The sequence below is a fragment of the Podarcis muralis genome, chromosome 4 (genome assembly GCF_964188315.1).
Source record: "Podarcis muralis chromosome 4, rPodMur119.hap1.1, whole genome shotgun sequence".
Taxonomy (NCBI): Eukaryota; Metazoa; Chordata; class Lepidosauria; order Squamata; family Lacertidae; genus Podarcis; species Podarcis muralis.
In genome coordinates this window covers 25,060,180-25,081,413 of record NC_135658.1, presented here as the reverse complement: position 1 = coordinate 25,081,413, position 21,234 = coordinate 25,060,180, and the positions used below count along the sequence as shown (strand labels likewise).

Genomic DNA, 21,234 nt, shown 5'->3' with positions numbered 1-21,234 from the left:
ACTGGAGCAGATTTGAGGAGCATGCGGTGGGGGAGAGGAAGGAAGGAAGGAAGGAAGGAAGGACCATTGCTCAACTGGCACTCACACAACTTTAGAAGTCAGCCATCGGACCTACTATTGAAATATCAGTTTGAAAATATGATAATCAAGCATTCAGTTTTCCTCAAATACTGATATTTGGGAGAATTTCTTTAAAATGGTCACAAACTGGTATATTACAGCTTTAACGTTTCATAAAATAAATGATATAACAACTCAACAAGGGTTTGAGAATCATCACCCTCACTTTGTTTGTCGGTCAGTTGAAGCCATTCCTGGGGTGTGGCTGGTCTTCATGCTAACACCTTCTAGGCGCACAATATATGCCCTCCACCAGAGATACTGCCCCTCTCCTTACACCCCATACACCCCATAAAATTATGCCATAATAATTAAATAATCTCATTATATGTGCAGGAAAACAGACAAAAACTGAATAACTACACTAATAATTGGTCAACATTTATCACCTGCAAATCAGATGCTATATATTTCAGTTTGCAATATTGTTTTTTAATCTTAGGAAGTTTATTTTCCTATATCCCCTGCAAAATATAGTTTTCTTTCTAGTTCGGATTATCTTGTTGTGTATCTTTTTCCCCCCCCTCAAGTACTATGTTAACGTAACAAACATAGTGGCAGTATTCTATAATTAACAATTTACGAAGTTACATTATTGTTAGGTTTGCATAAGTATGTAAGTTTTTGTTGGTATTTAAAAATGTGCAGTATTTCTATTTAGTTTTTATTTTTAAAAATACTGTAAAATACAGCACACATTCTGAACAATTTTTGGGTGGCTTAGAGATGGCTCATGTTACTTCATTTAGTGAAAAGTGTCATGGAACAAATGAAGAGCGCTACCTGAACTAGAAAATGTGTTGTCATGTGTGCAGCAAGCATGAAATACACTGAACTAATGCAACTAGTTGATTATACTGAAAGCTAAATAACCATTAGTATTTAATCTTATGAATAGATGGCTGTCTTTCATCTTGCCTCTTCAGCAGAGTAAAATACACACCGGCTATTTAGATGTCACAAGAACATTACGTTGAAATCCCCATAGACTCCACGTTGCTTAGTGTGTTGTTGTGTTCAAAGAAATGAGACTTAGGCTAAGTGGTGAAAGAAACACATAATCTAAAAATATTGTATTTTGTGTCTGTGGCTTTAGCCTTTCAAAGGGATGGAATAGCTGAGCTATGTGAAATACATTATTTGTTTTCTACAGGCCTTTTTTCCATAAGGAAAAATTCAAATATAGAGCATTTGTAGAATTATTTAACCATTAATGGGAAATGTAGATCTTGAGCCAATGCAGAGCTTTAACACAAGAGGTATTCTGACAAAGTACTGATGCGCATTTTTTCAGGAGCCAGAATCAGAAGACCCTGATATTAATACCATGTTGCTGGTCCACTTCTTTGGAAGAGGAGGGAAAAAGAAGCTTCATTACTGTGAATTTCACAGGTAGCACTGAAAAAAGATAGTAATTAACGCTTCGGTTGTCATCTTGGTTTGCTCTGTGTTGTGAGTTTTTCAGATCAATCTGTCTATCAGATACTACAATTCACTATTTTGGCTTGTCTTAGTATTTTAACACAAAGAGATCCCAAATAACTTTTCCTATTTAGTAGCACACCATGGGAATTGCATCAGCCATCTTGTCCACATCCCATTGGGTCTCTGGACTCCTTTGGGAGGAAGGACAGGGTATATATTGAAAACAACAACAACAACAACAACAACAACAACAACAACAACAACAACTACATGTGTATGCCTTCACCCACATTTGCCAGGAGGTTCTGACCACACTTGTAGCTGTGACACCATGGAGGAAACCCCCAACAAACCACAGTCCCCAGGATTCCATGGGGATTATTACCATGTACGCTGCAGTTTTGTGTGGCTCATGCTGAGGTCACAATATCACTTGACAGACTGCATACTGCTTATCTCTACTGCAAAAAAAAAAAATAAATCACTTTGTAAAGGTTGATGACACCTAAATGTATCGTAGAACAAAAAAATGCAGTTTACCCAATCTCTCCATTGTTAGGATAGACAAACTGGGCGAACCGTATTTTTTGTTCTACAGTTAAGTGTTCAGAAATGAGTAATTGTAGACTAATGCATAATGAATTTCATTACCCTCTATAAAGTGTTTGCGGGGAGGGGATTTGCAGCAGAGGCACCTCAGGTGAGAAACCTACCTTTTGTGAGATTTACTCTGTGGCTATAAAACCTTGGGTTGCTCTTCCCAGAGCAGCCTGCTTGGCCTAATCTTGTTTCTGAGGATGAGAGTCAACATCACACCATCACATGTGACAGGATTTTACTTTGTTCCCAGAGCTCTGCATGCTCCTCCCACATCTACTCTGCAGGGTCTCCCAGTCTTTCATAGCAGATCTTGGGAGTGTACAACAGGCTGCATGGGGGAGGAAGGGAAAATATTTGTGTAATCAGAAAACGGTTGAGCAAGTGACACACCATCGTTGGATTTCGCCCTAAATGTTTAGTGAGACCATTGATGTTTAGCTATTGATGAAGTCTTTGACTCCTTTTATTCTTGTTAGTCTTTTATGCAGAATGTCACCATGTTACAAACTGCTTCCAATACTTGTATTTTGTGTTGCACACTGCTTGGTGTATTCTGTGTGTAGAAAGCCAGTACTGAAATGTGATAGGTTTTGGAAATATGGAAAGCCAACTAAATATTAAACCTAGACTGCATAAAATCCAATCTTAATCAACCCTTAACTACCACTGGCATTACTAATATTGGAAAGCCTTTTAAAGCAATGTTTAAAAGCACATTAAAACCTTGCATCCATTGAAAGTCTAGGCTGATGTTTAAGTAAAAATATCCTAGTTACTTAAACTTGTATGGTAACTCAACTCAATCCTTTTATTTGCAGAATCATCTGCAAATCAAGTCTGTCTACTTTAACTCTATTTAAGAAACTCCCTCAAGGCCACTTCACATATTAGTTGTCATTCATAGGAGTTCTTCTATAAATCACTGCTCTCCTGGAAAACACAGCTTGGGAGGTATTTCTACCTATATTGGCTTAGGAGTTCAACTAAAAATTGCACAGGAGAATCTGGAAATAGACACACAATGAACTGAAGCAACATCATAAAGAAGAGTGGGCCACAATTCCTCCACAAGGATCTGAGAGACTGATAAAGTCATATAGAAAATGATTACAGTGGTACCTCTGGTTACGAACTTAATTCGTTCTGGAGGTCCGTTCTTAACCTGAAACTGTTCTTAACCTGAAGCACCACTTTAGCTAATAGGGCCGCCGCGCCTCCGCTGCGTGATTTCTGTTCTCATTCTGAAGCAAAGTTCTTAACCCAAGGTACTATTTCTGGGTTAGCGGAGTCTGTAACCTGAAGCGTATGTAACCTGAAGCGTATGTAACCCGAGGTACCACTGTATTACCCTCCAGGTAACGTTTGGTTTCCGCCCCCCTCCCCAACAGACCAGCATGGTTTCTGCAATTTGTCTCCTCTCAGCCAAGCCAAGAATGGAGAGGTGTTTCAAATGCCGTGCAAAACATTTCTTCCCACTGATTTCAGGTGCACACTAACCTTCCAATAAACAAGCCTTTGAAGTTCTTAAAGATATTGAGAATTCTGTTGAGTTAGCACTCCCTCTGCTCCCTTTTCTCTACAGTAGGGGTTGTTAACAAAGCAAAGGCCAGAGTGCACCCGTAAAAGCTTGTTTGCATTTATAGTGCGAACTGGAATGTCTCAGGTAATTAGATAAAATCCTGCATTGACCCAATGAGGCATAACACTGATAATACTGTGTACCTACTACATTCAGCAAATGTAGGTTTAAGACCTTTGCCTACCACACAGATAGAAGCCTGTAATCAAAATTGGACTCCCACATCTTGCTCTTAAAGCTGTTGGGTAAGTGTCGGGTTTAATACAGGTAATTTTTCAACAATGGCATTTATTTTTCATGCACTTGGAATGTGTCTCCTTATCACTATCCATATAGACCCGCTCCATCTGCATTGTGACCTGACAGTAAAGTTTGTTTTAATGCATAGGAAGGTGAATGAAAGGATCAGCGTCTTTTAAAAAAAAAAAAATCGCAGTGGAGATATCACTTTTCACATTATTTTATTTGCAAGTAACTCAAGCACATCATTTCTGTGTTTCTATTGTTCGGGGAAAATGTGATTTCTATCTGATGGCTTTTCACAACATTTCTACCTCACATGGGAAGCCATTGTTGGCTTTCTGATCAAAGTGCCATGATGTTTTTACAAGAGATGACTGATGAGCTGTACAGACATAGATCATTGTCAAAGGCAGGGGGGAAATGATGGTAAATGCTTTTATCATTTTCCAAGTTCTTGTTAGAAAGGCTTTCCATTGATCAGCGGAGTAGCTAGAGAAAGCAGGAGTGATTACATTTGATTAGGCTGCTTCAGATATAGTTACCTGTGTAATTTACGTTCCTTAAAATTGGGGCGGGGGTTCATTCATAAAGCTTAATGGTGTTTACCTGTGATTAGTAGGTGAGTTATCCCCCCCCCAAAAAAGAAAAAAGCAGGAACAAAACTTTTATTATTTATTCTCTCACTTCCCAGAGTGATTGGTTGTTGCTTTGCAACACTTAGCTCAAGGCTGGTGTGCTTTGTTTCCTGCCTTGCAGAATCCACTTTTTAAACTAAGCCACATGGCAAGTTGCTTCTGTGTATTGAGTGTGGTTTCCCCTCCCTCGCTCCCCATACCGTTCCTGTTTGCCTTTTTAACCATTTACAGTAGCAAATTGCTTGATCTGCATGGTTAACATCTGCACACCAGTGGTATACAGTAAACTATCTGTCAAACTAGCTTCAAGTTGGTTTGAGTCTTCATAGGGGGACCTTAGTCCATTTGCTTGCCGAGTTCAGGGCCAGGTCTAGCTGGCAGGGAATTGATAAGAGATTATTGATACTGTTTGTACCTTCTAGAGTTATTGTTCCAGCTTTTGGTCAGAATTAACTAGCGCAACCGACATTCTCCTCTGAAGTCTCTACTTATTTTTAAATACTGCACTTCTGTGCAGATTTTGGCTTCCTCCTTGTTAGTATTATTCAAACAGTACAAAAGGATTCGAAAACTTTATTTATGAATTAGCTGTTTTCTGCACTTCCGCAACAGCTGCAGCAGAGGCGTGCCAGAAAAGTAGCTGGGGCTTTAAAATATTTTTTTAGAACACGTCTTTCCATTCCGTAGGCCTGCCAGGCAGCTTACAACAATGGACTGGTTAAATCCAGACTTCTAAACCATCAAAAAGCAAATAAAGTAGAATGTAATTTATTATATTGAAAGAGAAGATATCATGGAAAAACAAAAGAAATCATCACCATCCCAAACCCAGCTGAAGGCCATTAGCTGAAAGCTGGCCTTAAAGGCTTCATGGGACATAGTATTCCATAGACAGGGTGCCATGACCAAAAAGGCCTTGCTCCTAATTGGTACAAATCCCCCAAAGGAAGGCTTTGGGCCACCTAAAAATGTTACGTACCGCAGTGTTCATATGAGAGAAGGCATTGTACTCATTGTATTCAATATACCTGTTCCCACTGTCTGTGCTAACTTTAGTAAAATGATGATTTAGTGAAAATCCAGCTCTAATTTATCTTTTCATAGTCTCTTAGTTAGGGTCTGTTTGTATATTATTTTCCCCAGGGGATTCTTTCCAGGTTTACGTTCTCCTTTACTTCCCTCAGCTCACCCGATAAATATTTCCCTTATTGTTGCTTTAAGTAGGAATTAAATTAAGTCGGTTCTAAATTCCTGGTGGAAGAATCAACACACCCACTTGAAAGGCTTCAGATACTGCCAAGCAAACCATATTCTGTAGCTGATAATTGTCTTGGTGATTTAAAATTTGTAAAAAATTGTCCCAAACTTTTGTAAACTTTGGCTTTCAACAATGTGAGTCTTTTGGGGTGGGGTGTAGTTTTCAGGTGTGACTCTCTTTGGAAGTGGAGTTAGAAGCACTAGATCAGATCCAGGCTCAGTTAGTTGAACTTGGACCCCATTGAAATCATTGGTTTGTATCCTGACTAATACTCTCCAACTGGGTTGGCTCCTTCTTTTCTCAAAGGGTACTGGGGTTGATCAGAGCATCTCAGGGATGACACAACATTTTTGGCTGATCTCTGCTCTGCTCTGCTCATATGGTACTCCAGATTGTCTCTCCCACACGCCAGAGCAATATTTTGAAGGGGTTACAGAGGGAAGGGGATTTCGGCAAAAGTCATCTCCTACCCTTATCCTTCTAGACTATGGGCTTTTGCATCTTCAGGCAGGCCAGACCCTAATCTCCATCACCCCATGCAGGCCAACTTTAACCAGTGGGTGGGACCACCCACCTGTCAATCACCTGATGTCATTGTGACAGCAAGTGACTGAAACCCCAAAGAAGTCACTGTAACTGCCAGTCAACTTATTGGCAGTTACAAGAAGCCCCTTTGATGCCTCTGCAAGTTGGTGCATGGGCAAGAGATTCCCCACCCCTGCTGTGGATCTTAAAAATATGTTCAAAGATCTGACAGCAAACTTGCAAAAATAGTTAGCCACTTACAATTGGCAGAGTTTTAATTCCAGTGACAAAAGTGACATATTTTAGGTGACATTACTCTTAAGTTCTCTTTATTTATCGGGACGAAGAAAGGCAAAGGTTTTGATCAGTTTTCCTACAGATAAGGTCTTCCATCTCTTCTCCCCCTGTCCCCCCTTAGTAACATAGAGAAATAAATAAGATTTCCCCCACCCAATGAATATTTGGATCCCAACAGTTGTCAAGGAAAAAAACAACTATCTGACTTTTAGAAGACATCTGAAGGCAGCACTGTTTAGAAAAGTTTTTAATGTCTGGTGTTTTATCACTTTTTTATTATTATTATCATTAATTCTGTTGGGAGCTGACCAGAGTGGCTGGGGAAACCGAGCCACATGGGAGGGGTATAAAATAATAATAATAATAATAATAATAATAATAATAATAATAATAATAATAATAATAATATTTACTGTTACATAAAGTTATTTTTTGTAACGTTCTCAAATACTTGTGGACTACTTTATATCAAAGTAAAGGATTTTTGAGGCAGCGCACTTGGGTAATAATTTTTACTTTTATTTATTTTATTATTCCTTTTTAAGACTATTGGAGCACCTTTCGTTCCCATATTCTGCTAGTTTACAGCTTTCCTCAAATACTCTCAGTTTTAAAGCTATGTGAGTCTTTTTGTTCTTCCATTTACAGTATAGTTGGCTGCTACAAGTTTTATGTCCCTTCCATGTTTAAATATCCTTTCGCACTCAGGTAACAGTTATGCATATGTGTAGCAGCAATTTTTTTCAGCACACAGCTTGCTGCTACAACATTCATAAACGTACATAGATTCAGAGTGCTCCCTACTGGTAGAACTGCTAAAAGACAACGTTACAAAATTGGAAAGGTTAAAACTACATTACGTACTGAAAGTATATCTTTATCTCACAATGAGCAACCTAAATCATCTCAGCTTGCTGAGTTATGGAAGTTCCTGCTGTTGAGACCTGGAAGCCAACAATTTGTGTGTTGCATTTTCTACCTGATTAGTTTTTGGAAAATTAAGGTGAGACATTTTCACTGCATAGCAGCTGTGAGAGAAAACAGTGAACCTCAAGGCGATCTTGCTTATGTGCAGTGTTTGAGTGCCTTATAAACGTGAAAGCATTATCTTTACTATAAGAAATGGTTCGTATTCTCTGCTTATGAAAGGAATTAAGTTGCAACTATTGTTTGTTAGATTTATGCAGGATTTACAAACAGAGGTGCAAGAGATGGAATTCATCCAATTTTCCAAAGGTCTAGCCTTCATGAGAAAAGAGGATTTTGTAGAGTGGTTGCTGTATTTTACTGAGCAAGAGAACAATGAAATTTACTGGCAAAATGTGAAGGAAAGAATCCAAGCAGGAGAGGTGCGTAAGGAGTTTCTAAACCCAAATGGCTTTTTTCTGGTGTAATTGAATAACATTCTTCCTAAATCTAAAGTATAGTAAAGGCATTCATTTTTACTTGTTTTGTTGTTCCAATCTTTACCATCTTCTTAATTTTTATTACAGTTATATGTTTCTCCAAGGAGTTCAATGGTGTTGATGCTTCTCAGTCTCCCCATTTTATCCTCACAAAAACCCTGGGATGTAGGCTAGGTTTAGAGACAGTGACTGGCCCAAGGTCACCCAGTGAGCTTCATGGCTATGTAGAGACTCGATCCCTGGTCTCCCAAGTCTTAGTCCAGCACTCTAACCATTACACCACAGCTTTATAATAATATTAAATGCCTTAAGAAAATGCTTAGTTTTGAATCACTCACCTAAAAATAAATTAAATAGGTCTATTCGGTATTTCAGAGTATCAGTTTGGAGGAATTTAAGACTTTCTGCCAGTTTACAAACCGCCTAGAAGATTTTTCAATTGCCTTGAAAATGTTCACAGTAGCCAGCCGCCCTGTTAAACGAGGTAAGAAGTGCATAATTTTGCACATCAGAATGTTAAGAAAATACACTTTGCAAGTGACTTCTGAAAATGTGTACTATAAACCTGTATGATGTGGTTGTTTTCTCCTTTTATAAAAGGATTCTGAGTCCCTCTCAGTTCCTTGCTACTTGTTTTGGACAACCAGTTGACGATTACGGATCACTATTTACCAGTGGTTCGGAGAAGTGGCAGTAGGAATTTTTCCTGGCATCTACTCCTCCTTTGTCAGCTGGGAGACGCTACAGCTGATCACCAGCCACAACTGCTGCTTGCACTTGGAACTGAAAGAAGGCAGCTTGCTGTCTTCTTCCATTCTTCAAGACAAGAAGTAGTGATTAGATCCCATTAAGAAGCTGAAAAATTAATATTAAGGACTTAGCATGCAATGTTTTGATTGTTTATTTGACCACGCAATTCAAATTATGTTTGTGCACTCAGAAGGAATAGTCTATTTGTTAAATTTATAGATCTTTCCACTATTCAGTTGCATAAATTGAGCTCCCTAGTTATTTTACTTTTTAAATGGTAATGTATGGTGTGTTGTGCTTTAATTAGCCGAGTTCAAGAGAGCTGTGAAAGCTGTTACAGGACAGGAACTCTCAGAAAATGTTTTGGACACCGTCTTCAAGATCTTTGATTTGGATGGAGACAATTGCCTCAGCCATGCAGAATTCCTTGGAGTCCTAAAAAACAGGATGCATCGAGGCTTAAGGGTAATGAAGCCTTATTCCTAAAATAGAATGTTTAATGGAGTAACTGTTTTTAATCAGTCAAGGTGCCAGCATAGAGACCATATAATCCTAGTGGGAGCAGTTTGTGAAAATAGGTAATTGTGGAAATTTTACAGGGCTACTGCTTTTAAGGTGGAATTAAAAACAAGGAGTTTTCTTATTAAGATGAACTTTTTATGGAACAGTTAGCTAGCCTATTAGGTTGTTTGCTTCTGATGTATGTTCATTAGACTTCACTGAACAGCCAGTTGATGAAGGGAGGCACAAACCTCCATACTAACATATAACACACATCTACCAGATTAACCACTATCATTCAGTGCTAGCACAAGCAGAGACCAAGAGCGAGAAAGTGCTCCATGCCAGAGACTCTAGTAAGCCAAAAGCTTAGATTAGTAACACCCAGATGGCTCAACAATAAGGTGTGACAGACCCCACAGGAGAAGACCAAAATATGCCCATCTGCTTTGTGAGGAGAACTTTTTCCTAGCTTCAGAGAGGTCTCTCTCTTAGACCCTAAAATTTGAACCCACACATACAGTGAAAACCTATCAAGTGAACTGATAACCAGATTGAAATCTACCCAGCATAACACTTGATGTAGAATAACGTTGTTGTTGTTGTTAAATATGTATACTGCCCTTCATCTGTAGATCTCAGGGCGGTCCACAATATAAAAATACAAGATAAAAAAAACACATCCCCAGAACAGGGGATGAGAGAAAGTTTCAATGCACAAGAGCAAATATTTACACTGATGGGATGAGTTAGTTGGCTACTGTCCTTTAATAATTGTGTTAGGGATTTTATTCCCAACTCCATGGAAGTTAACCGCCAGGTTTCTAATGGCCATAATGGATCAAGGTTAATGGGGCAAGTCTAAATAACTTAATTCATCATATTCAATCGTCTGTTTATTTGCTGCCCTTTATATACTGCTTCTGTGAGTGTACTCGAAGTGTGATATAAATGAAAAAGGGGATTGGGGAGGAACACAAAAATAAGCAGATGAAGTACTCTTGGTCCTAGCTGCTCATAATGACTAGCTGGAATGGCCACTCCAGAGACAGCTCTTGGTGGGGAAGGACCAAATGTCATTGGGTTTCATCCAAGTCATTGCCATAGCCAGTTAAAAAAAATGAAACTTAAATGCAGTGTGGTAATTAATGTTGTTTTTTATTAAAAACAAAAACAGGTGCCTCAGCAGCAAGGAGTTCCAGGTTACTGGAAATGTGTGAAAAGGGAGAGCATTAAAGGAGCAAAAGAAGTCTGGAAACAAACTGGGAAAAGTCCCTTCTAGAAAAAAGAGCATCATTTTACATTTTACAACTATAAATGTCTGGGTTTGCTTTTGGTGTATGTTTGTTTACATAATGACTATATTTGATAGAATAGAATATCTTTATACAATTGAGTGTTGAACAAATTTATTTTCTCATTATAATTCTACAGTATTTATCAGTATAATCACCATTGATGGGGGACTATTACAATTTCCAGATTTCATAAGGTGTTTTAATTCCCAATAGTATTGAAGTTCTAAAAAAAATGGATACTATCAAAATCCCTGAATTGATCAGTCTGCCTGGAATTTAGTAGAAATTTCTCATTTTGCATATGTTTCATAAGAAAAGCACGTCCTGTTAACAGGGCTGAAAGACCTAAAAGGATATCCTGTGAACAGAAAGAAGAAAAGCCCAAAACCTACAACTCCAGAATGAATTTTATAAAGCAACAATCATTTTAAAACTACAATCCTCAGTTGCCTCACAGATTTCACTAGTTCTGAACAATTATTGAACTGAAACTTTGTATATTCCTGTATATTTTTCTTCTAATTTATACAAATATATTTTTGACTATTCTGTTTGCAGTATGCTTTGCATCTCTCACTCCAGCCTGGAAATAGGAACATGTTTACATAAACTGGAAGACTGTAAATGGTGTGAATTTGTATAGACAAAAAGTTGCATGCAGTCAAGAAATGGGTGGAAAATAAAGTGTCTTTTGGTAGATATAAATGAAATAGCTTCTGGCCATCCTTGACACTGAGCTTGGCAATTACCTTTTCTCTGTGGGCTTGCTATGTCTGTAGTGGTTCAGCTTTGCAGAGCAATGAGCGTCTTGATTGTTTCAGGAGAAAAGAGATTGAAATTGGGAGGGGGAGTTCACTAGACCTCTAACTTTAGTATAACTAGAAATGGGAGGGAACTTGAATACAAATAAGAAACTGTGCAATGTCAATATGTAATTTAAACACCAGCAGCCTCTGGGCCAAATCCAGTCTGCTGGGGACAGGGCTGTTGCCATGTTTGAGGCAAGGATCTCTCTAACCCCCACCACCGTGGTCTCTCCCCCTCGCCTGGAAATGAAGGCGGGGATGGCTGTAGCCACTTCCTTCGCTGCTTTGAGCACCCGGCTGATCACAGCTTCCCCATCCCTCCTGCTGCCTTCCCTTGTAGTGTGGCCTGATGGTGGGTGGAGATGGAGAGCAGCACTGAGCTCGCCACTGAGCAGAGAAGTGCTGTTTCTGTTTATTACTTCTGTTGATTACTTATGTTACATAGTTTTTAAAACCAATAAAGCATATAAATATAAAAAGAAGAAGTGCTGGAGCACTTCTATATAAAAAGAAGAAGGCGCCGCCAGCAACTTCATTAATCCAGAAGGGCAAGGCATTCTGGTGCAATCAAGATGGCAGCATCTGCAGCCACTGTTCTCTGCTGAGCACTGGGCCAGAGCGAAAGTGAAGAACAGAGATGACAGCCCCTGCCCCAGTGGTTCTTCTGAGACCCTTGGGCCCAAACAATAGCTTCATCATTCCCAGCCCAGTTGGTCAATACCAGACAGCCCCAAAAGCAAGTGGTATATTGTAGTCGTGGCAACAGGGCTTGCTGGCAGTCAGAGTCCTAGCCTCTTATGCTATCCTTGTAATGACCTTCATGTAAAACTACTTTGTTCAAAGTAAAAGGCAGTGTTTCTGTGCTGGAGAGGAGAGGGCTAGAACAGTGTTTCCCAACCGGTGTTCCGCGGCACACTAGTGTGCCGCGAGACGTTGCCTGGTGTGCCGTGGGAGGGAGGCGGGCGAGTCGGGCGGTGACAGGCGGGGCGGCGGCGGCATCTCCTGCTGGATGCAAATCCAAACATGGCGGGCGCCTCCCTCGCTCCTTTGTAGGCGGACCATCGAGAGAGAAAGAAAAGGAGGCGAAAGAGCGAGAGAAGGCGCCTGCGCGGAAAGAGGAGCGAGCAGTGCGCCTGCGCGCCGCGGCGCCCGAGTGCAGTGAAATTCCGTGAAGAGGGGAGGGGGGGCTGGAAAAGAGAGAAAGGAAAGATTTTTCATTTTTTAAAAAAAAAAAAAAAGGAAGAGGGAAAGAAGAGAAAAAGCGGCAGAAGCTGAGGGGAAGGTTTCCGTGAGGGAGAGAGAGAGAGAAACGCGGGGCTGGCGGGACCCCTCCTCTTCCGCCACGCGTCGCCTGCCACCGCCTCAGAATCTCCTCAGGAGCGGCGGCGGCTGCTCCCCCTCGCCCCCTTCCTCCCCCCCAGCCCCCTCCCAACCCCCGGACGAGGGACGCGAGGCGGCGCCGCTGAGAGGACGGGAAGGCCCCCGGCGGCGGGGTCGGCTCGAGCAAGGAGGGGCGAGCGCTAGCCGGCTGGCTCTAGCCCAGCAAGAGGAGGAGGAGGAGGAGGAGCACGCCGTCGCTTCCACAGCGGCCGCGCCACACTCCCCTCCCCGGGCACCGGCGGGGAGAATGACGGAGCTCCAGTCCGTGCTGCTACTGCGGAGACAGCTGGCAGGTCGGTCCGTCCGTCGGTCGGGGCAAAACACACCACAGCGCAGGCAGAGGCAGGCAGGCCCGTCTCTCCCTGCCCCCCTCGGACCTGGCCGGCCTGGGGTTTGCACCCCAAACATTCATGTCCACCCCAGCTACACAAGCCACACCTTGCTCTCAGTTCGATCTGTCAAATAACTCACCTATCATTCACATAAAGAACCTAGTCTATCCTCAAACGTCAGAATGTACCTCCTCTCTAGCTTCCCCCACTTCATCTAGGCACTTTCAGCCTTTACTTAACCCACCCCAGCCTGCTTACTCTTCCTTCATTTGCTATAAAAACTAAATACAGAGAGAGACTGAGAGCTGTTGACGAAGAGCTACGTGTGTGTCTTTCTTCGATTCCAGCCAGAATATCAGCTTTGTGTTCAGCCAAACAGGCCCAGGTTGCGCACTGAATAAAGTATTTTATAATTTTTCATATTTCTGTTTACTTACTATTTCATAATAAAGTAATTATAAAATACTTTCTTTGTGTTTATTTGATTCCTATTAAAGAGAGTTACTTTATATATAGTCAATATAGGCACAGAGTTAATTTTTTAAACATTTTCTAATGGTGGTGTGCCTCGAGATTTTTTTCATGAAACAAGTGTGCCTTTGCCCAAAAAAGGTTGGGAAACACTGGGCTAGAAATTCTGGATGGGTGGGTGCATGCGCTTGTGTATACATCTGCATATGTGTTTTGTGTGAGAGTATATGCATGAGTGTGCATGAGAGGGAGAGAGTGCTGTGTGCTTATGTCTTGGGTGTATGCATGCCTAGACTGACCATATCCAACGCTGGCATGTGGTCCTCAGACTACAAAAGCTTGGCCACTCCTGTAATAAATTGAGCAAACATAATTGTGTCTGTTATTTGCTATCGTACTTTCCTAGTGGAAATGATTGACACAGTGCTGTGTATATTTATGGCACGGTAATTTATTCACCGGGGGGGGGGGCAGGAAACACCTGAATGTCCGCTATCATTGTCTCTGCTGCCACCCATTATGCCTCTACTTCAACGTACAATAACTTCCTGCCACCCAAAATCCTCTATTAGCAGCGCACTCCAGATTCTTTTGAGCTATGCAGCCTTGGAATAGTGATTGTTGTCATCTGCTGCACCCATATAGCACAGTCCACATGCCTAATTAAGATAATTAGACTCCAGCCTGTTCTTCCGTGTGGTTCGTTAAGAACAGCTCATGGTTCACAAAGTCCTGTCGCCTGTTTTCTCCGGAAATGATTCAAAAATTCACTACGTTGGGTGGTCACGTGTCCTGTTTCATAGAGAAGATGTCAAGTTCAGTTGAAAGATAAAGAACCATAAGAAATGAGAGCAGATGCTTTGAAGTTGCCCATCAACCATTAGGGCAATTAGGACAGTTCCTCTGGGCAGCAGATGGAGCAGCCACACAGGTCACCTGATCACAGCCTTTCCCCAATACAACATTTCTGTTTAAATTATAATCATTATTGATATGTTTGCACCAACACCTGTAAATTAGCATATGCAGAAATCTGCATCTTTCTTTTGTCCCCACACCCTTCTTTTTGTAATTTTCTTTATGCATCAGTGGCTATCCTTGGGGCATACCTGTTTTTAAGTACCGGTATGTTTGCAGCTTTGTTTGGGAAATAAAATACTACCACTCTCCCACAAGGTGGAGCCCTAGGTTTTCTAATAGTCCCTCTCCAGAGTCAACATTCAGAGACTAATTTGATGGTTTCGAAAATGGGAGAGAAAATGTCCATGTTTAATATGCTCATAGAATCATAGAGTTTGAAGGGACCCCAACTCTGGTCCAACCCCCTGAATGCAGGAATTTCAGCTAAATCATTCATGACAGATGACTGACTATCCAACCTCTGCTTGAAAACCTCCATGAATATCTAAATTTAGCCTGTGGGTGCAATCCAGAGAACCTAGGCCTTGAGCAAGGGCATTTAAGCATGCTTTCAAAATGCATAATTTATTTCAATGCTCTTGATAAATTTATGATAAATGCTCTTTATCATACCTCGTGGCTTTTTTATGTTGTTAAGTATAATGCAGTTCTCATCCAGTTTTGTGGCTTTTTGGCACTGCAGCAGCATATTAATAAAAGTTTATATATGTTAAAGTCATTAAGTAATAAGAAGTAATAAGGGTCAAGACACTGTAAATATAAGATCTTTTGAAAGAGCTTTAAATATATATATACTTGGCTGTAGATCAGTGATAGAGAACCTCTGGTTTGTGACTTAAGAGCCCACAAGATTCCTAATTTGGCTTATGAGGCCATTTTCCTCAACCATACCCACCAGGCCCACACCTGTGTCATCATATGGCAGGTATGGGGCAAGTAAAGACACAGCAGCAAAGAGCAAACAGGAGCTTAAAAGCTCAACAGTTTCTTGACAAGCAGGGCTTACTGACCAGTGCTGACAGCAAGCCCCTTGAAGTCCATTGGCAAGTGCAAACCGGATTAAAGCTGCCCCTGCAAACCAACATTTCCCCACTGTAGGCCAGCTTTACAGACAGATTTGCTGGTCTGCAGAGGAAAAAGGTCAACTTGAAGAAACAGTTTGAATCCAAACGATATTGACAAACAGGCAAAGCAGGTCTTGCTGTCAGTACCAATCAGCTGACAAGCAAGTCCCACCTGACATCATAATGTCAAGTGATTGACAGGTGTGTCTGGCCCTGGCCACTTTTTAAAAAATGGCCCATGCAGGGGAGGCTAGTTATTGACCTGACCCTTAGGCTGAAAAAGGCTTCCCAGACGGTCACAAACTCCAATCTTCAAAGAGGTCATCTTGCCACCATTGGAGAGCTGCTGCTAAACCTTGGACAGTTGCTACCAAATAGTGTAAATGGTGTTGCTTGGTAGAAGGAACTTCTGTATTCGTAAGGGATTTCTGGAGCCAGAACTCAAGACCAAAGAGCAATCTGGGGCAGAGGGAAAACCAGAAGACAGACTAGAATCACAAGGCACATCAGTGCTCCAGTAGGCCTTATTACACAAACAAAGCTCCACTGAGACAGGAAGCCCTCCTATACTCCTTACTGCCCAGGAGCCTGGGTTGGGTCAGTTGGGTAAGTTTTAAAGGCCTGTAATGACTCAGAGCTCACATGAGACAATGATCAGCACTGGAGCAGTGGTGAGCAGTTTCTGACCGTATTAACAATGATCAAGATCTGGGTGTTTACCCAAAAATAATAGAGCTGATCAAAGAGTTTAAACAAAACTATGTTTTTATAAAGTTTATTAATTGCTTTGGTGAATCATTAATTTCATTTGCATTTTTGTATTTATATTTTATTATATTGGTTTGGTTACATTGGAAACTGCTTTATTTGCTTGGAAAAAGTAGGGTAGAACGCTTTAAATAAATAAATCAGAGACCCAGAGAGATGAAATGCTGTCCTTGCTGTTCTAGCCATGAGCACATTAGAACTGCAGGAGCTATGAGCTTATTTAGCTGTCCAAAATATGCTTCTGCATACACAGCAAACTCCTCTAGAAGCAACCTGGTTTTCCTCACACAAGGTATCTGCTCAAAGTTCTCCTTGCACAAAATAAATAGCTGTCTTGTATGCAGAGGAGGAACTTTGGACTCTGGCCAAATACAAGTACATTTCACTAGATAAGCTCATATTGATTCTAGTGCGTAGCACAGAAAACCAATGAAGTGAAGTTGATAGGGTCTATCACCTGGGACTTCAGTATGTGGGTCAAAATCCTCACTGAATGCAGAAATACTGGAACGGAATATGTACAGGACAGAATACTACATTTCGTTCCAGTATGAGCTCAACCTCGGCACACTTTTTCAAGTGGAACATGGGAAATGTTAACACCATTGGAGAACCCCATTACTGTATTTGCCTTGAGTTTTTGAGATACAGGAACAAGTTGGTGTGCATGTTCAAGATGGTGGTGTGTGCTTCAAGTATGAACATGAATACTTCTGTTGAAAGACACACAAGAAACACACACACAACCACCGGCAGTGATATCTGCCATTAAGACTGAGACACTAGAATTAAAACAGGTGTACATATTCAGTAAACAGGTCTACAATAAATAGGCTCCACTCTTGAAAATAGGAACACACTAAGTAAGTGAGGGATGAAACTGGGATTTCCTAGCCTTCCAAGGGAAATACAACTTTGATGGACAAAGCAATATTTAATTCAAACATGGGAAGCTGCCCTATAGTGAGTCATTACACTGACTGGCTGCGCCTCTCCAGATTTGAGACATTCCCAGCCTACCTGGAGATGCTAGGATTGAACCTGGGACCTTCTGCATGCAAGGTGGATAATCTACCCCTTAAATGCTTTATACTGTTCCATATTAAAATCATCTAGTCGAGAAAGTTTTATTACCATTTTCAATTCTATATTTTGTTCCTATGTCTACTTATGAATGCGGCAAAAGTTTGTTGATACATGTAGTACAGGGAAGCCAAAGTATCAAGCGAGTTCTGTATTTCTGTCCTAGCAGGATTGCTATCAGCCAGGTAAATTTATAAAATTTGTTAAATTGTGTCTAAATGCTTTTTGGCATTATAAGAATCTGCCCCTCTAGCATCATGCCTCGGTCCAGTATATCTGAAGGAGCGTCTCCACACCCATCGTTCTACCCAGACACTGAGGTCCAGTGCAGAGGGCCTTCTGGCGGTTCCCTCACTGCGAGAAGCCAAACTACAGGGAACCAGACAGAGGGCCTTCTTGGTAGTGGCGCCCTCCCTGTGGAACGCCCTCCCACCAGATGTCAAAGAGAACAGCAACTACCAGACTTTTAGAAGACATCTTAAGGCAGCCCTGTTTAGGGAAGCTTTTAATGTTTGATGTATTACGGTATTTTAATATTTTGTTGGAAGCCGCCCAGAGTGGCTGGGGTAGCCCAGCCAGATGGGCGGGGTATAAATAATAAATATTATTATTATTATTGTTATTATTATGCATTAGAGTAATATTCTTGGACTTCTGCTGTTTCAAGCAGAAATCTGGAAGTTTACTGGCCCGTTTGCTTTCCTAGTGCTTAATTTTATTATAAATCTGGTGTTGCAAACCTGGTTCTACATTATAGCCAAAGAGTTTCCAAAATAAATAGTTCAGATTCGTTGTCTTTTCATTTATACGAGGTGTGCATAATGATTCTCTCTCTCAAAAAAAGCCTTAAATGCATCCCAAATAATTTGTAGAGATCCCTTACATCTACTCTCAGATATCTAATCTGCATTAAAGCTGTGTTAAGCACGAAAGAGGCCTCTTTTTCTCGAGACTGCAATAGTAACCTTTAATACGACAGGCCAATAGTTTGTAAAATTAAGAGGACCAATTCCAACAGTTATTGTGAATTGTAAAAATTGATTAGGCACTAAAAAAATAGTGTGGCCTAAAATGTCTGTGGGGTGATAGAGAATAAATATTTGGTCACATTCTGTTGGATGGCGCCTATTCCAAAGGCCCATGAGATCCAAAATTGCTTTAGCTGCACACACACCCCAGCACCAAATAAGCGGCATATTTCTTTCTATCTAAGATAGTGTTGTATATGGGCAAACTGCTGCTGTGCTATAAACTTGAATATACCTACCCACCTCAGCTAAAAAGAAAGGGCTGTGTGTGCGCGCGTGTGCAAAGCAGTTGTAGGGAACATTTTAAGCCTGAGGGCCACATTGCCTCATGAGCAACCTTGTGGGAGCCACATGCCAGTAGCGGGCAAAGCAATATGATATTGGGGGTCATGCGAGGCATAAGTCAAAACATCTGGAGGGCCCCTGCTGTTAAAAGCCGTTGCTCTTCAACTGGTAGGTCAGGACTTCCTATCAGGTCACAGCCTGATCCAGGGTACCGTAAGTCACAACAGGAGTGCTTCCACCATAGAATATATGGTAAAAGATTAAGAAAAGGGTCCCCAAACACATGTTTTTTGGTCAAAGATGGGACCCTGGGTCTGAAAAGGTTGAAGACTGATCTAAGGCAATGGTTCTCACATTTATTTTATATCAGACTGGAAAGTGTAGGGGGTCTTGACAGAATACTTAATAAACTATTTCTGGTTTACAAGTCAAAGCACATACCTAACTCTTATTTTAGTAACATAATCTTGCCTTTCTGATGTTGTAAGAGGAGAATTTGACTCAGTACCTCATAACTGGCTATGGACCAGACCGGTCTGCTAGGGTACCAATACTAAGCTTTTGAACTGCATGAGGAATTTGTATACCGACACGACCTTGAAAGCTAAGATAGGAGCCAATTGTCAACTATCAGCTAAGACTCCAGTCCCAAAGGGAGTCCAGCAAAGATGTATTTTGGTCCCTTTACTGCTTAATTTATATTTTGAACAGGGCTGCAGCTTCTTTGAAGATGAGACCACTTCTTTCCAGTAAGGCTGGCCAAGGTGTTGTGCCATCTTATGATACACAGAGGATGCTATTCTAATTTCTGATATGCAAATGGTGTGTGTACGCTACCAGGTGATTATTTTTTATTACGTTATTCACATTTTTGTACTCAAGTGCCTCAAAGCAATGTACACCATAAAAATAAAATAATAAAGACTATAAACCTGGGGGTACAAAAATGTTTTTGCCTTGTGCCAAAAATCAGGCTGTTATGGCACCAGGCATGCTTCCCTGGGAAGAGCATTCCACAAATGTGGAACCACTACTGAAAAGGCCCATTCTCCTGTCGTCAAACTCTGCAACTGTGTCTTATTCCTAGGGTGAATATTTTTAGCAGAAGTGAAGACTCTTACACATTTCTTTCTTTTTTTTCTTTCTTTCTTTTTTTTGCTGCAGTGTGAAATGTATATGAAAGTACAATGCAAATGTATTCTACTATTATTGTTAAAGTTCAGAGGGGAATCATGAGAAATTAATAGATTTACTGTTCAGTCAGAGCAAGTATGTCACACGTAGAACTTGTTAAATTCATTGCAGCAGATCTGAAAAAGCGCTTGAAATTTAATAGGCATAGATGGGGATGTACAAGTGAATTTATGTGTGGTGTCTAACTATAGCAAGAATAAACTAGTCTAATCCATTATGCTCATTTGTATTTTATTTCTCTCTGTAACTATTATCTTTTAACGTGCATGAGCTTATTCTTTGAATTAATGTTCAATATGAAACTAAGTAGTAAGAAGACTTTATGGAGAATTTTAGCTGCCTGCTAAAATACATAAAATGTAAAACTTCCAGTGTGATGGGTGTGCAAAGCCCTGTGAAGCAAAGCATAAGTCTGTCAGTTTTAGCCTCACCTGATTCAGCTGTCAGCCTGCTTTTGAATTTGGATGAGGGTAGCAAGGGATGAAAATTCATTAACCACAGCTAGGAGAAAAAGAAAACATTGGTTTCTTTCTACCTTAGCTGGCATTGTCAAAATCAGAACAGGGTTGTGAAAATCACAGGTCCTAGGCAGGGGCCTCTTGACAATTTGCCCCTCAATCTCAAACCAATTTATTTTAGGAACACTCAAATCTCACCCTCTCCACTGCCCTCCCACTCTTGGTGGGGGACTGAGGGGCAAGCTCCATAGCGCGGAGAAGAGAACATCTGAATAGAACAGCCATGGGTTGTGCGTGTGTGGAATAAAGTGCTCAGGGCCAAACACAGGCACTATTGACTATTCCACGATCTTTCCATGGTACCATTTGAATGGAGCTAGTTGGCCATAGCTTGAAAAACCTTTCAGACTTCCTTGACAGGTGAATGATGAATTCTGTTCATCAGAATAGCTAGGATCTATTTCAGACGCACCCACAAAATGAAAGACTTGGGGTCAGGGGTCAGTTGAATGAAATATTGGGGGGGGGGGGAGAGCAGGTAAGCCCCACCACACATAATTGATCACATCAGACGGCTCTCAAATACCATTTGAATGGCAGTGCCCATCAACTGGGGCGGGGGGAGCAGCCCCTTCAAACATTTTATTGGGGTGGGGGCGAAGGGACCTCATTCCCTCCGCTTGAGGCGAAGCATCCGCTGAAGCGCAAATTCAGGACCAGCGAGGCTCGAAATCTCTTTCCCCGCATCTTGTGATCACTAAGCCAGGATGTGGTTGAGTGGTGTCGTGTGCACGAATGCCTCTTCCG

The 21,234-nt window shown here is 41.1% G+C and overlaps 1 protein-coding gene across 1 annotated transcript in view; it reads left to right on the top strand.

Annotated features, from left to right (window-relative positions):
• Nucleotides 1-13,620, top strand: part of MICU2 (mitochondrial calcium uptake 2) — a 65,820-nt gene extending 52,200 nt beyond the window's left edge. The window contains exons 8-12 of the mRNA XM_028726319.2: nucleotides 1,415-1,512; nucleotides 7,860-8,031; nucleotides 8,464-8,572; nucleotides 9,146-9,303; nucleotides 10,517-13,620. Coding sequence (XP_028582152.1) covers nucleotides 1,415-1,512; nucleotides 7,860-8,031; nucleotides 8,464-8,572; nucleotides 9,146-9,303; nucleotides 10,517-10,621 — 642 coding nt within the window. The 3' untranslated portion in view covers nucleotides 10,622-13,620. The remainder of the gene's footprint in view (nucleotides 1-1,414; nucleotides 1,513-7,859; nucleotides 8,032-8,463; nucleotides 8,573-9,145; nucleotides 9,304-10,516) is intronic.
• Nucleotides 13,621-21,234: the final 7,614 nt, after the last annotated feature.